The 15932-nt window shown below is 42.7% G+C and overlaps 1 protein-coding gene across 3 annotated transcripts in view; it reads right to left on the bottom strand.

Moving 5' to 3' along the window:
• The window catches only part of camk2g2 (calcium/calmodulin-dependent protein kinase (CaM kinase) II gamma 2), a 149761-nt gene extending 134526 nt beyond the window's left edge, over nucleotides 1-15235 (bottom strand). For all 3 annotated transcript variants that reach the window (XM_060926283.1, XM_060926285.1, XM_060926284.1), the window contains exons 1-2: nucleotides 15059-15235; nucleotides 5405-5499 (exon numbers count right to left, since the gene is read on the bottom strand). In XM_060926283.1, coding sequence (XP_060782266.1) covers nucleotides 5405-5499; nucleotides 15059-15123 — 160 coding nt within the window. In that variant the 5' untranslated portion in view covers nucleotides 15124-15235. The remainder of the gene's footprint in view (nucleotides 1-5404; nucleotides 5500-15058) is intronic.
• Between the last annotated feature and the right edge of the window lie 697 nt (nucleotides 15236-15932).

Below are 15932 nucleotides of genomic sequence, written 5' to 3'. Positions count from 1 at the left end.
TGGATAAAATTAATATCATGGCGGGCTGCTCAAACTGCGGAAATAGTTTGCTCGAGCTACTTTCAAAACACTAACTTTCCAACCTTAGAACAAAAAACTTTTGTAAGTCTTGAATAAGGTTCGTTAATGTGTGTTTTATTGTTATATTTACTCTATATATTGCCCTCTGTTCCCCTTTAAAGGAAGAATGGAAACTATATTTCTCTGTACGCTGAAGCCAACATCAGCCAACTCTCAACTGGTACATTTAAAATGTCTATATTCGTGTGTATTACTGCGTATACAATCGGAACACGCAGGAAGAAGCAACCTTGCTGACACCTGATGAATGTTCTAAAATTGTATGTAATATAGGGTCAAGTACAAAACAATCCCTTATCAACTTGATATCCTGAGGGTCAGGTACACGGAGTGTCCACTTTCCAGAAATAGATCCACAGCTTTTGTTTTTCCTGTGGCAGAGTATGAGGCTCATGTATCCAGTCCTTCATCACTCGGAGCTTAATTAGCCCTGATGATCGCGTCGGCACTGAAGTCCAACTAATCTAGCAGCAGGATGAAACAAAGAGGGAGGAAAAATACAAACCAATCTCTTCATCTAGCTTCAAGTCACTGCTAACATGGTTTCATGCTACTGGACCAAAAGGACAATATAATGGAGTTGTACAGATAGTATCAGCATCCCTCAGTATTAATTAGGCCAGTCTCACACTTTAAATACTCATTACGGTTTTGGAAACGTTATGCAGTGTCCTCTGCCCACACTGGAGTATGGCGTTAACACACACAAACACGTTATAGTAGCAGCAAGTCCTTTGGTGTGGAATGATTTTTACAACTTAGAAATAACGTAAGTAAGTGATTTTCATTGAGAATACTCTGGTTTAACAGGTCTTGATATCACTAAAATAAACAGAATGCTTTGAGAAAAATCTCAGTAAAGAAAAAAAGATTATTAAACCAAATCAGGAAACTTATCTTAAAGGAAATAAACCTAGAATTACATCATCCATTGATGTACGGAAGCAAAGGTTGGCATTTAAACATTTCCACTTGACAGTCATTTGGTGTTTTAGGTTCCGGTGTAATTTGTTATTCTCTCAATGCGACACTATAAAATGCACAACTGTTATCTACAGCTACATTAGATTTAAAAAATAATAATAATAAAAAAAATAAAGGCAGCTCAGTATAATTATTTTTGTAACCAAACACTGGATGTCGATCTGAGTAAGTAAACTTGACTCAGGCATCTATCCAAATGCCTGAATGTAGTTTACAAAAGTGCTGTTGTGGGTGATGAACTCCTTCAGAAGCCATAGCACCAGAAACCAAACAAAAAACAGTTCACTTTTTTTTCCTCCTGAGGTTACAGCCAAACAAAAAGCATCCCCCCCGACACACACACACATATATATACACACTCCTTTATACTGACAGATAATATCCAGACAAGACATGTTCATATTTGTACCTGTACACTGTGTCCAGATTTTATTTTAAACGAAAAACAAATGGTCTCTGGGCGCTGCCATCTTACTCTCGCCGAGGTTCAAATATTGCACTCGGAGTATAAATTGTAACGTCACCTACACGATACCTGACTTACCGAGGCTAGTGGACACTGCACTTCGAAATTGCTGTAAACAATCTAAAAGATAGCTGCGTGTCAAGAGTTTGGGTGTAAAAATAAGCCCAATCAGTGATCGTTTTATGCGACATGCCTATGTTTGTTTTTATTCATTGAAGAAAAGCAACCTTTTTAGACGGTAAGAATCGCACTGCTACGGCAACAAGATTGTTTTCTAGCACGTGTGTCAGTAGTGCGCATGCGTTATCTAGCCAAGTGAGAGTTAAACTCCATAAAAGTGAAGTCTGTTGATTCTCATATTTTGTTGCCAGGGGGAAATAAATAAATAAAATCACATGGTTACAGAAGATTTCTGAACAGATTTTTTAGAATTGGGAGCCCGTCACATAGACATTACAGCACAGTGAAGTTCTCTCTGCATTTAACCCATCTGAAGCAGTGAAAATGCGCACGCACGCACGCACACAGTCTGGCTTTTTTTTTTTTAAGAATAGGCCATTTGCAGGAATTGGTCACGTGTCAATTTTCCCCATAGCAACAAGCCCGTGGTGGGCAAGCTAACTTGACATTCCTTGACAACCAGAAGAGTTTGACTGGCGATGCAAAACAATCCATTTCTATAATAGCTGTTTTTACCTTTTCTACCGTCTTTTTTGACCCGAATTTTCACGTGCACTTGGAAAAAAAGTTTGCGGTTTTAACTTCTATCGTAAGTTAAAGTGAATCATTGGCCGTAAAAAAAAAAAATAAATAAAGTTTTTTGGACTCAGGTTGGTCGCCGCCGAAAGAAATTCACGTGCGAAAAATAGCGGCTATATCTGTATTTATATATCTGTATTTATTTTCAAGAATCTTCACACATTAAACAAATGATAAAAAGGTAGAAAAGGAGAAATTACGAGTTATAAAACATGAGAAATCCATCATCTCACACGTAAATTTCTTTCGGCGGCGACCAACTTGAGTCCAAAAAAAACCTCTCTTTTATGGACAGTGATTCATTTTAACTTACGACAGAAGTTAAAACCACAAACTTCTTCCAAGTACACATGAAAATTCGGGTTTAAAAAAAAATAACCCACACACACACACACACACACCAGTAGAAAAAGTAAAAACAGCTATTATAGAAACGGATTGCTTTGCATTGCCAGTCAAACTCTTCTGGTTGTCAAGGAATGTCAAGTAAGCTTGCCCACCACGGGCTTGTTGCTATGGGGAAAATTGACACGTGACCAATTCCTGCAAATGGCCTATTAGAAGCTTATTTGACAGCCTTGTGCAACGAAGGTAAACGGCGTTCTTGAGTGCCATTAACGTCACGGCCAGATATCCAGTTTCACTGCAAATGGTTGCAGCAATATCGTAACTTTTAAAACAGATCAACTGTTATGAAGTTTTATTTTTAATTTAAACATGCAGAAGGCACATCAGGGCACTTGCCATGATCAGCAAACAGCATTTATTTTTGGGTTTTGCTTGACTTTAAAACCAGTTTTGCACACACAACATGACATTGTCTGGCACTTGAGTATGATCCGATCCTGAAAAACTAACAGATTAGTCACAGAAGTAAGCAGAATGACCGCAAGCCTAAGAGGTAACATGATTTGTCATTCTCCTCAGAAGTTTCCACATTACAAAAGGCACAACCAGTGACAAAGCTGAAAAATATTTACTCCTCAATGCCAAGACATAAAAATGAAGACAGGAACAAAATGCACTATATTCAGGTGCATCTTTACAACTACCACTGCTTTAGCCTGAGCAGAAAACAGCCTCGTCTTGGACTGTACCTTATACCGGGAATGCCAAAATCACTAAACACAGAGCTTCATTTGGTAACAAAACCATGCAGATACAAACACCAGATTCAGTCCCCCCCTCTCCAACCCTCTCTTTGTCCTAGTAACTGAACAATAGCTGTATAATAAAAAAAATAAAACCCTCACAGGAGCAATACAGATGGCTCATGGTAACAGTAATCATGACTAACAAAAGACACAGACCTTTACAGATCACATTTAGGAACTGGAAATAGCTAGTTATCCCTCATACTGAAAAATGGCGGAAAGAGGTTTTTCCCCCAAAATGCCAATGGCTGCAATTGCAGACCACATTGGGAGCAAGTTATAGTCTAGATGTACGCTACTGATGCCACATGTATATAAAAAATAAAAATAATTACCAGCTGGGAGGTCCGTATCGTGAAATACCGTGACCGAGGTCTTGAAAGTACTGAGCGAGGCCCTCTGGGCTGAGGTCAGCATTCAAGGCCGAGGTCACGATATTTCACGATACGGACCGACCTTAAGCTGGTAAATAATCTATTAATTTTTTTTTTCTTTACCAAATTCTAACAGAAAATTAGAGCACCCGAAAGGGGAAACCGAGCCGAGCCGCCATTTTGAATCCTCATTCACAGCTGTAATGCAAATTGCTTCCTCCTCAGTATACAAGTGCACTTCCATGGCGAAGGGAGGGGAGGGGGGGGGGCCTACATTTTGCCGCCTATGTAGTCCCCTATTTATACAAAATTGAGTCATTCAGGATTCAGCCATGTTTTTGCTCGGCGTTAGCAACAGTTACAGGTTTTTAGCTTTCTCCTGCAATGTTTTCTTCTTCCTCAGGGTAGTAAAACTTGCTTTCGCTGTGAACACTGCCATTATCGCTATCCAAAGGGGTGTTCACACGGCACATATTTGCATCGATGCTGCACCGATGTATTTTGTTGCGATACATCTTACACCGGTGTAAATTTTGTGGAGCGTTCACACGTCACAAACCTGCTTACTAGAGAGAAGCGTGTTAGCACCGGTGCAGCCCCACTTGCGTTCACACGGCAGTTTTTGCGACCGTGCTATACGATAGTAATAATGCGGAAATTAAATATGCGCATGCGTGAAAATGTACTTCCTTTTCCCGGTTGTCATGGCATCACCAAGCGCCGGAAAAACAATGTGGATGAAGACACCAGCGTTGCCAGATACTGCTGACGTTTTCCAGCCCAAAATATGTTCAAATCTGCCAAAATGCACTTAAAACCGCCCAATCTGGCAACACTGGAAGACACGCAGTTCTGTTTTTGTTGATATTCGCCATTTTGGAAGCGCAAAATACCAGGATGCAAATTATGCAATGCCCGCATGTAATCAACTCTCCTCACGCGTAGCGAGTCTACCCCTGTAGCGTTCAGACGTCCCATTTTATATCGGTGCTGCCCCGCAAACTAGCATTTACTCCGGAGTAAATTTCTTAAACCACCTCCCGAGCAGGGTTAGATTTGCACCGGTTTAAGCAGCTTTCAGGGGCTACACCGGTATAACTTTGTACCGTGTGAACGCTCTACCGGGGCAGCCCCGGTGCTACACCGGAGTAAAAGTTGCCGTGTGAACACCCCTCATGATGTAAAATTAATTCTATTCTCCTGAGAAATGCTGGCAAAAATGTATTAGATTTTTGAGAATCTTCTAAATCTTATTAAAAAAAAAATATGTTTGACAAAAACATTCTACTAAAGTTTGCCGTCATTGTGAATGAGCGAGTCGTCAGAGGTCCATAACGTAGGATACGGACCCACTCGCCAGCCAATCAGAGCGCAGGATTTGATGGAAACCGCGTCACAAAAATTTTATATTATATTATATATATATATATATATATATATATATATATATATATATATATATATATATATAAATAAAAAACATAAGTGAAAGCTACACTTCAGATTTTCTGAAAACAAGGCATTCAAACAAGACGGCGAAGGTAGTCGAAGCTGATAATGACGAGACTGGAAGCCGTGTGCCTTACCTCTTGCTGTCAGCTTCTTTGTGTTGATAATTTTAGCAGCATATTCCTGCCCGGTTGATTTCTTCACACATCGCCGGACGACAGAAAAGGCACCCCTGTTTTGAAAAGAAACACAGTTAGATGCTGCATCTTACATTCTAGAAGGATCTACGAGTAACAACCTACGATATTTAACCGAGTGTAACATCGGCCAGTAATCTTAAACCAATAGAAATTGTTTAGACAGTCTGTTCGTATCACATGATAAGATTCACCATCCAAATTTGGAAGATGCTTCAAAACAATATAGACTAATGGAATATTCCAGCATTTTCTCTAACCTCCATCTCCCTCATCTGTAGCGGCGTGAGATATCATGACCATGAACAAGAAATCACATTTCCCCTCGAGAATGGAAAGAAATCCTAACAAGAGCTTTTTTCCTTTTTAAATGAAATCAGTGACCTTAGAGCATACAGTAAAAAATAATTCTGGCAAAGATTTTATGGTTGTCGTACACAATCACAATACATCTTGCTTTTAACATTCATTCATCTTCAAATCAACACTTGATCCCAGTGTATCCATAGTCTACCCTAAGAACAATGGGATCAAGATGAGGAAAAAAAAAAAAAAAAAACAGCCTGAATGAGCAATTCAGCATCGCCACTCAATTCAACAACAGTTTTTGGGAGGTGAGAGGAAACTGGAGAACTCTGAGGAAACTTAAAGTGCATATTCTAGACCAATTTTTTTTTTTTAAACTGGAAAGTATGACCCTTTACACACTCATCCAGAAGGGTAATTTTGCACAAGGCCATCTGTCTACAGCAGAAAAAAATAAAATACGCGTCTGAAAAAATCCCAAGGGAGTCTGGAGCCAGATTCGTGACGTTACCTGCGGAAGCGCCAGCAGGCTGCGAGAGCTTGCACGGTTTCAGTGCACAGCCTGTGTACACCAAGCGCTCCCATTTCTCTCTCATTGTCCGGTCTTTTGGAAAACGATGAGTACTAATCCCATCAAGATTGGTGTTGCTACGCCCTCCTACGATACAGCTGTTAACCATTTTAATAATTACGTGATAACGTTGAAGAAACGTGCAGAAAACCACCAGGTCGTTTTCTCATAAACAAACCAGCGCTGATGTAGGATTCAGAGGGAGGCGTCCCGCACGCGACGCCACGAAAATCAATGTTTGCCGGGAAATCCAAATGCCAAGTTTTTTCAGAGGTGGACCAATTCGCCTCAAATGGCTTGATTTCAACTGAATTTTTCTGGTACTGCACAAGATAAAAAATTTGCACAAAATGCAACAGATATTCGACCAAAGTTTAATATAAAATAGGAGAATTACATTGATCTTGCTCCTGAATTTACCCGTGATATGCACTTTAAACAGTAGGCTGAGCTCAGAATTGAACCAGGGACCCTGGAGCCATGAGGCAGCAACACAAGTTCAGCTGCCTCATGGTTCATTGAACATATCTGACTAATTTTCTCAAAGCACGCTACACTTCTTGTGTTTTGCCTAAGGTTATATTCATCCATTCATTATCTGTAGCCGCTTATCCTGTGCAGAGTCGAGGGCAAGCTGGAGCCTATCCCAGCTGACTACGGGCGAAAGGCGGAGTACGCCCTGGACAAGTCGCCAGATCATCACAGGGCTGACACACAACCATTCACACTCACATTCACACCTACGGTCAATTTAGAGTCACCAGTTAACCTAACCTGCATGTCTTTGGACTGCGGGGGAAACCGGAGCACCCGGAGGAAACCCACGCAGAGACAGGGAGAACATGCAAACTCCGCACAGAAAGGCCCTCGCCGGCCACGGGGCTCGAACCCAGAACCTTCTTGCTGTGAGACGACAGCGCTAACCACTACACCACCGTGCCGCCCCACCTAAGGTTATATTCAAAAAGAATGTTGAATAAATGTATTAAACATGCACGTTGCCTTTACGCAGTCAGCACCTTTGAAGGAAGATATTGATATTAGGTGAAAGATGTGCATTTTGCGCCATCTGTACACACAGGAACACTGCACAGACCCGAGGCGCTTACAGCTGTTTTTTTAACATTGGATTTTAGGACAGTTTTGAATGCATGCAATCAACTGGGATTAGCTTCTGCTTCATCTTCCTCAACATCGATATGGATCATTACTGACTGCTGCATGGATTCACCAACACGTTCCATCAAACCTTCAACTCTGCTGAACTTTAACAAACAACGGAGCATCATTTTTAATCAGACGTGCACTGGTGCCAGCTGCCTATCAATGGATCGTTCTCAAAAAGGTGCTGCGTTTTTAACTGAAACCAAAATTCAAGTCCTCGGCAACAAAGCAACTCGCAGATAATCAGCTCAGTTAAAATTTTATTTACAAATATTCTTGACTGAAGAAGTCTGCAGCAGTTTTGCAGGAAGAGTTATTGATAGCCTCAACAACTGCTCTTCAATTTCCAGTCAAAGTGAAGAAGAGTGACAGAACTGACCACAAGATCGATATCATATCACGCAGTCCTGCACCAGTGAGGATAAGCTCATCGTAGCAGATTTGTTGCATACATTTGTTTCACTGCTCTCATCAACCCTTGCAGTTTGGACCATTTTACTGCTGAATATCACTACTGTAATAGACATGTAACAATATATCGTGTGACAATAAATCATGACATGCTTATGATGACTTGAAATTAAGAAAGGAGGGGGGAAAAAAAAAAAAGCATTGCAGTTATTATTAGATTGTGCAATCGCTTAGTGTTTCCTCACCCCACCCACCCACCCAAAAACAAAAAAGGTGGGACGGTATGGAAAACACAAATAAAGAGAGAAACCAGCGATTTCTAAATTTACTTTTATATGCATTTAATTGCAGACAGTATGAACCCAAAATATTTCATGTTTTGTCTGGTCAACTTCATATCATACATTAATATGAATCCATTCCTGCATTTCAGACCAGCAACACATTCCAAAAACAGTTCGAAGCGGGGCCAATTTAGGGCTAGTAACGAGGTAAACCAATTAAACAACGATGTGACTTGAAGCAGGTGATATCAACAGGTGATTGTAAATCATGATTGAGGACAAAGTCAGTATCCAGGAAAGGCTTTGAGGAGCAAAGATGGGTAGAGAATCTCCAGTTTGTCAACCAACGCATGAAAAGATTACTGAAATGTTGAAAAGCAGTGTCTCAAAGAATGATAAGAAGGGATTTGGATATTAACCGTCTACAAGGCCTTAATTAATTCAAGGAAGCTGAAAGAAGTTTATTGTGTAAAGGGAAAGGGTGCAAGCCTAAGCTGAACACCTGTGATCTCCACAAATGTCAGTTAAAACTTGACTGTGCAAAAAGGAAGACGTCTGTTAACGGTGTCCAGAAGCACCATCAATTTCTCTGGGCTCCAAGGTGGGGTTTACATTAGACCGTATCAGCGGATCATCAGATTAACGTTTTTAAAACGATTAGTGTGCACATAGCAACGCCAATACACGGATACGCTCGGCTCCGCAGGCATCCTGCGCTCCAAATCACTCCGCCCTGAACAGCGAGTGCCCTCTGGAGGGTGCGCACTCCGGCCCTGCGCAGCTCACAGAGCGCGCGAGTATAGTGCACGAGCAGTGATTCGGGACTGAGCCGCTGTGTGTGTGATCTCAGTGCATGTTGGGCATGCGCGTCACTTACCACTTGCAAGTGGAAGGATGGCAAGCCTAAAGACAATCATAACTACACAATGGGCAGTATTTGCATCAGTATTTGCAGTATTTTCATACTTTTATACTCTTTAATGAAAGGTGATACAAGGCGGAAGTCCGCGCCGTTTTTCAGCAGTCGCGTCACATGACCAACGCCAGCGAATCAGGAAGGTGAATGTCACAGTGACGTTGTCCAATGACGATGCCAGCTAGAGCTCAGCACAGCGTATCCGCGTATTCTCAATGTTTACACAGCACCGGACCAGATACGATCTAGATTGAATACGTGGACCCTGGCGGATTCCCGTTTCCAGGCGGTTTAATGTAAACGGACAGTGCATCCGCGAAGAAAACGAGACAGATACGGTCTAATGTAAACTTGGCCCAAGTCACCTGGGATGGACCATCACACAATCAGTATTCCAGATTTTTGTTTTTTGGGGGAAGAAATGGATGCCGTGTACTCCAGACTGTTACCAACAACAAGTCCAAAAGCCAGAGTATGTCATGGTATGGGGTTGTGTCAGTGCCCTTGGCAAAAGTAACTTGCACTCCTGTGATGGCCACATTAATGCAGAAAAGTCCATTGAGATTTTGGAGGAACACATACTGCCTTCAAGACGATATCATTTCCAGGGATGTTTCAACAAAACAATGCAAAACCACATTCTGCACACATTACAAAGGCATGGCTGTGGAAGAAGTGGGTGTCTGTTCCCTCTGTCCCCAACAGAGAATGTGTGATGAATACTGAAACAAAACAAAAAAAAAAGACGACAATAACGACCCTGTACAGTTGCACAGCTTAAAAACCTGTTTGCAGGAAGAACAGGACAGAATAACACCTGAAACACATCACACTTACCCCTTTTCCACCAAATCAGTTCCAGGGCTGGTTCGGGGCCAGTGCTGGTTCACAACTCGTTCAACTTGCGAGCCAGCTGAGAACCAGTTTGCTTTTCCATAGCTCACTGTGCTAAGGGGAGCCACGTCATTACGTCATTGTATACGTCAGTGACGTCGCTACGTTTGCATAAACCTTGGCGCAAATATTGAAGCAAAAACAACACAGAAGAAGCAGCAGCAGCAACAATAATAATAAATGACTTCGTGTTTGTACAGCTGCTGCTTCTCGTCGCTTAAAAATGGCGATCTTTCGCGGTCTTGTTATTGTTGTTGGTCTTAACAACTCCGCCCCCCCGCTGACGTAAGCGGTTCTTTCCTCTGGCCCAGCAGAGAGTTGGTGCTAGCCTGGAACCGGTTTTTCTAGCCCCAGAGCCAGTTCTTTGTCAGTGGAAACAGAAAACCCGGTTCCAAACTAAGCACTGGCCCCGAACCAGCCCTGGAACTGCTTTGGTGGAAAAGGGGCAACGGTGTCTTCAGTCCCTAAACATCTTTTAAGCGTTGTGAGAAGGAACAGCATCATTAGAAAGTGGTAGATGTTTCACTGAGCCAACTTTTATTTATTTAATGTGTTGCCACAATCAAAATTTGTTTATTTTGAAAAACCAATAAAATTCATGAGGTAAAGCATCAAATGTGCTGCTCTGTTGTTTTGAGTGCAATACAGATCAAAGATAATTTACAAATCATTGTTTTCAGTTTTATTTTCAATCACACCATCACCACTTTCTGATTTGGGGTTGTATATACATGCACTGCCTGGCCCAAAAAAAAAAAAAAGTCACCATATGGATCTCAATAAGCAAAATACTTAAGAGCCTTTGATGGGATAATTACTGCAGGGATTAATGTGTTTCAGCTGGCAACATTTCTTTTAACCCTAACTGATGCAGTGAGTAGCTTCTCATTTCTTCAACAACCATGTCAGAAGACGTATCCTGTGGTCATGGAAAAGATGGTACTGTGTTACAGAAGGGTCAAATTATTGGCCTGCATGAAACAAAGAAAACTAAGGAGACTGCTGAAACTGGGTTAAGAACTGTAACATGGGGGTGTCGTGGCTCAGGTGGCTAAGGCACCATACCATAAGTCCGGGGACCCGGGTTCGATTCCAACCCGAGGTCATTTCCCGATCCCTCCCTGTCTCTCTCCTGCTCATTTCCTGTCCTGTCTCTACACTGTCCTATCCAATAAAGGTGAAAAAAGCCCAAAAAATATCTTTAAAAAAAAAAAGAACTGTAACACATTATTAAAACCTGGAAGGATAGTGATGAACTGTCAACTTCACGAAAGAAATGTGGTCAGAAAAAAAAAAAAATCTGACTGTGACTAGAGATCACTTAAAATACTTGAAGTTGAATTGTTAAAAAAGATAGCAGAACTCACGGCTATGTTTAATAATCAAATTAAGAGCATTTCCACACACACACTTCGACAGGAACTCGTAGGATTGGGACTAAACAGCTGTGTGGCCAGAAGAAAACCACTTGTTAGTGAGATTAATCAGGAGAAAAGACTTCATTTTGCAAGGGAGCATAAAGATTTGACTCTGGAGAAACCAAAAAAAGGGGTCATGCAGTCTGACGAGTCCAGATTGACCCTATTCCTGAGTGGTGTGTGCATCAGGGTAAGAAGGGAAGCTCATGAAGCGATGCACCCATCATGCACAGTGGCCACTGTACAATCCTCTGGAGGCAGCGTTAAGATCTGCGGTTGCTTCAGTTGGTCAGGCCGAGGCTCAGCAACATTATGTGCCGATAAAACGATGTCCACTAACAACCTGAACATACTGAATGACCAGGTTATCACATCAATGGATATTTTTTTCCTTCCTTGATGGCATGGGTATGAAACACAGCTCAAATTGTCAAAGAGTGGGTCAGGGAACAGGAGGAATCATCTTCACACATGAACTGGCCACCAGAGGCCTGACATTAACTTCAGTAAGAATTTTTGGGATGTGCTGGAGAAGACTTTGAGTGGTTTGACTCTCCGGTCACCAAGACTAGATCTAAGCAAAGAAAAAAAAAATTAATGCAACTCCGGATGGAAATAAAAATGTTGCATAAGGCTGTTGAAACAGTGGTGTAGTGACTGCGCACTAGAGCCCTGCACTCCCGCGGGACTCCCGCGGGACTCCCGCGGGACCCGCCGCAAAGCAGTGCGGCGTGGGACAAATTTTGAAAGCTCATTGCGGGCGCGGACGGGACCGGAAGTGCACATATGCGCGCGCGGGTGGGAGCGGTGATAAGCTGCAGTCCCGCTAACTAAAAACGTGCTTGAAATAAAATTTATAAATTATTAATTTATGTCTATCATATATAATTTGTGCTGGATATTTTATTTGGCATTAATAAAAACATTTTAAGATGCCTAAATTTGCAGAGAAAGTCAGATTGCCGGATTGAGTGAGAAATAGCATCTTAAACTTGCCATTGATCACTCTAATGACTCGCAGTTCACCCCCAACTAGCAAGAGAACCATGAGTGAATTGATTTACTTGTTGTGTTAGTCTACAACTTTAATCAGAGAGACAGGTTACACAGTGACGGTAGGCTTGACTCAATGCTATCCCAGAAATCCTTCCTGTAATATGCAAATTTGGCTATCCAATCAGAGGCGGCCAAATTTGCATATTACAGGAAGGATTTCTGGGATAGCATTGAGTCAAGCCTACCGTCACTGTGTAACCTGTCTCTCTGATTAAAGTTGTAGACTAACGCAAGCAGGAAATCAATTCATTTCTTTTACTAGTTTTGCTTTGCAATAAAAAAAATAAAAAAAAATTGGTACAAAGCAAGCCCATTCACTTTTTTATGCTGATCAGAGAATTACAATGGTTTCTCATGTGATAAAAAAAATGTGTGATTTGCGATTAAATATTTTAATCATTTGACAGCACTAATTATTATTATTAGAGATACTACATGCTGAATTCAGAAATAAGGTAAACAATAACAAACGTGAGCTGTAGATATTTATGCTCAAATCCACTCAAAGTAGGGGGCGGGGCACCATCACGCTGTGTCAAGACAAGAACTTTCCTGAGAAATAACGCGAACGTCTGCATCATGCGGGATTTGCGGGCGGGAGCGGGACAAAATATGGCAGGCGCGGGCGGGAGCAGGACTGAAAATCATAATTTTTGTGTGGGCGCGGGTGGGAGCGGGACTGAAAATCATAATTCTTTGCGGGCGGGAGTGGGACTGAAAAATCCAACCCGCGCAGACCTCTACTGCGCACCAGAATCAAAGCTAAAGGCAGTCCAATGAAATATTAGAATGTGACTTTTTTTTTGGGACCATGCAGTATGTATAACACACACGCACACACCTGTATTATTGCAAAGCAAAAAAAACAAACCCCCCCCCCAAAAAAAACTATATTTATTGATACTTGTGTGTATTTCAGGACTTTAAAAAAAAAATTAATGAGTTGCAAACCAGATATCACAGACTGCATCATATCTCGAGCCGCTTTATCCTGTTCTACAGGGTCGCAGGCAAGCTGGAGCCGACCCCAGCTGACTACGGATGAAAGGCGGGGTACACCCTGGACAAGTCGCCAGGTCATCACAGGGCTGACACATAGACACACAACCATTCACACTCACATTCACACCTACGGTCAATTTAGAGTCACCAGTTAACCTAACCTGCATGTCTTTGGACTGTGGGGGAAACCGGAGCACCCGGAGGAAACCCACGCGGACACGGGGAGAACATGCAAACTCCACACAGAAAGGCCCTCGCCGGCCACGGGGCTCGAACCCGGACCTTCTTGCTGTGAGGCGACAGCGCTAACCACTACACCACCGTGCCGCCCTCAAACTGCATCAGTACTGGTTTATTTTAAGAACAGTATTTGAAATATTACACTCGTTATTTACACGCGTGCAAGAAGAATATTTTGATGATTTATTACAGCCATGCAGCTTTTTTTTTTTCCCTGCCTGAACTTTCCAGTGAAAGAATACATTTTGACATGATTTATAGGCCCACTTGTATTTTTGAGTTATGGAGGTTTGGATTAAAACCCATTAAAATTCAAGCGAACAGTCAAATCTGCTCATAACTAGCTTCGAGAAGAACTGTATAATAAATCAACGAAATGGTTTTGATTTGCGAGTTCCTTTTCACTTCAACAAAACCCAAATCCCAGACCACTGACTGAATCACCGGACTGGTTTATATTGGTGTACATGAGTGAATAATTGGGGAGGGGAGGGGAGGGGAGGGGAGGGGGGTGAGAATGAAAGGAATGAAGTAGGAGAAGAGAAGAGATGATCAGGGGACTGCACTGATGCTCACTGAAATGAATGCAGAGATGGACGAGGAGGAGGCCAGGCTTCATGGGCATCAGTGGCCTACCCTACCCCACCCCACCCAACGCACACACGTGTTAAAGACAGCATGGAAACCCAGAGGTGTGTGTGTGTATACACGTGTGCGCGTGCGTCTGCAAGTCAACACATTTCCGTATTAGAAAGAAAAAAGCCGCAGATGTATCCGAGACCACACACACACCAGGCGCGCGCGGGCGCGCAAGCGCACATACACACGACACCTAACTGCAGCACGAGCTCGTAACATTTTCCGCTTTATGGCTAACTTAGCTGCAGCTCATCTCCAGCGACAAACAAGCCCCGTGTCATCTCTCCACACCTCCAGCACTCACAGCAGGTAAAATCACTGCCCATCAATCCCCCAGCAGCACACAGGGGGTTTAATGCAGCTTTATGCTAACGAGGGAGTCCATTGGGAAGCGATAACCGATAGCACAAACATCACAGGCTAGTTTATTTTACTCGCGCTAGCATCCCTTACACACACACACACACACACACATTATATATATATATATCAGTCAGAGACACAGCCATGGGAGACATTTTGAATCATTATTCTTACTACCAGCGTGCCTCCGGTTACCGCTCCGTTATGGAGTCTGACCACACAGGCTTTGACAGGTGAACACAAGTAACGCTACCCGAACCACCACACGCCTGAGCCGCTAATCCAGCCCGAGCTAGCATAACGCTAACCAAAACAGCCGGTGTTGCTTACTTTCCGAGCTCTTCATAAAGCTGGTATTCATCCGTAAACCTCGTCGAGGTTGGAATTGTAGCCATGTTGTTCTGACAGAAATCCGCCTCACTTGCGCTCGCTCAGGTTTCGGGAGCTGATCTGGCGCGCGCGCACACACACAGCCCGAACTGAACCGCTGTGTTTTTACCCCCCACCCAGCCGTAAACCAAGAAATCCCTCCTCCTGCGCTACGATTGGCCAGCCTCGACAAAGACCCCTGCTCGGCTAACCAATCCGAATGCAAATCCTGGACAGTAATGACCGTTCAACCAATCCTAACACAGAAGGCGGAGTTAAAACAAAAACAGGTAGGGAAAAAAAAGACAGTCTAGGAGGTTCGTGGTGTGATGTAGGTTGTGAAGTCACGCGAGATTTCAACTGCGAGAGCAGAAGTGTAATGAGATTCAGTTAGAGCTTTTGCATAATGGTCCTTCTGGAAAATAATCAGCCTTCGTGTCACAGTTTGGCTTTATTTTATTGTTGCGATCACACGTGATTTTCAGGCTAGCACTTGGATTTTTTGTTTTGTTTTGCTTGTTTTCCAAGTCTTATGCCTATTCCTGAACCAAAATTAATTCATTTGTTTTCAGTAATCAGGATTGTTTTCACGGTGGTGTAGTGGTTAGCGCTGTCGCCTCACAGCAAGAAGGTCCTGGGTTCGAGCCCCGTGGCCGGCGAGGGCCTTTCTGTGTGGAGTTTGCATGTTCTCCCCGTGTCCGCGTGGGTTTCCTCCGGGTGCTCCGGTTTCCCCCACAGTCCAAAGACATGCAGGTTAGGTTAACTGGTGACTCTAAATTGAGCGTAGGTGTGAATGTGAGTGTGAATGGTTGTCTGTGTCTATGTGTCAGCCCTG

The sequence above is a fragment of the Neoarius graeffei genome, chromosome 7 (assembly GCF_027579695.1).
Source record: "Neoarius graeffei isolate fNeoGra1 chromosome 7, fNeoGra1.pri, whole genome shotgun sequence".
Classification (NCBI taxonomy): Eukaryota; Metazoa; Chordata; class Actinopteri; order Siluriformes; family Ariidae; genus Neoarius; species Neoarius graeffei.
Note: the sequence above shows the minus strand (reverse complement) of the source record. Positions and strands in the feature narration are given on the sequence as shown.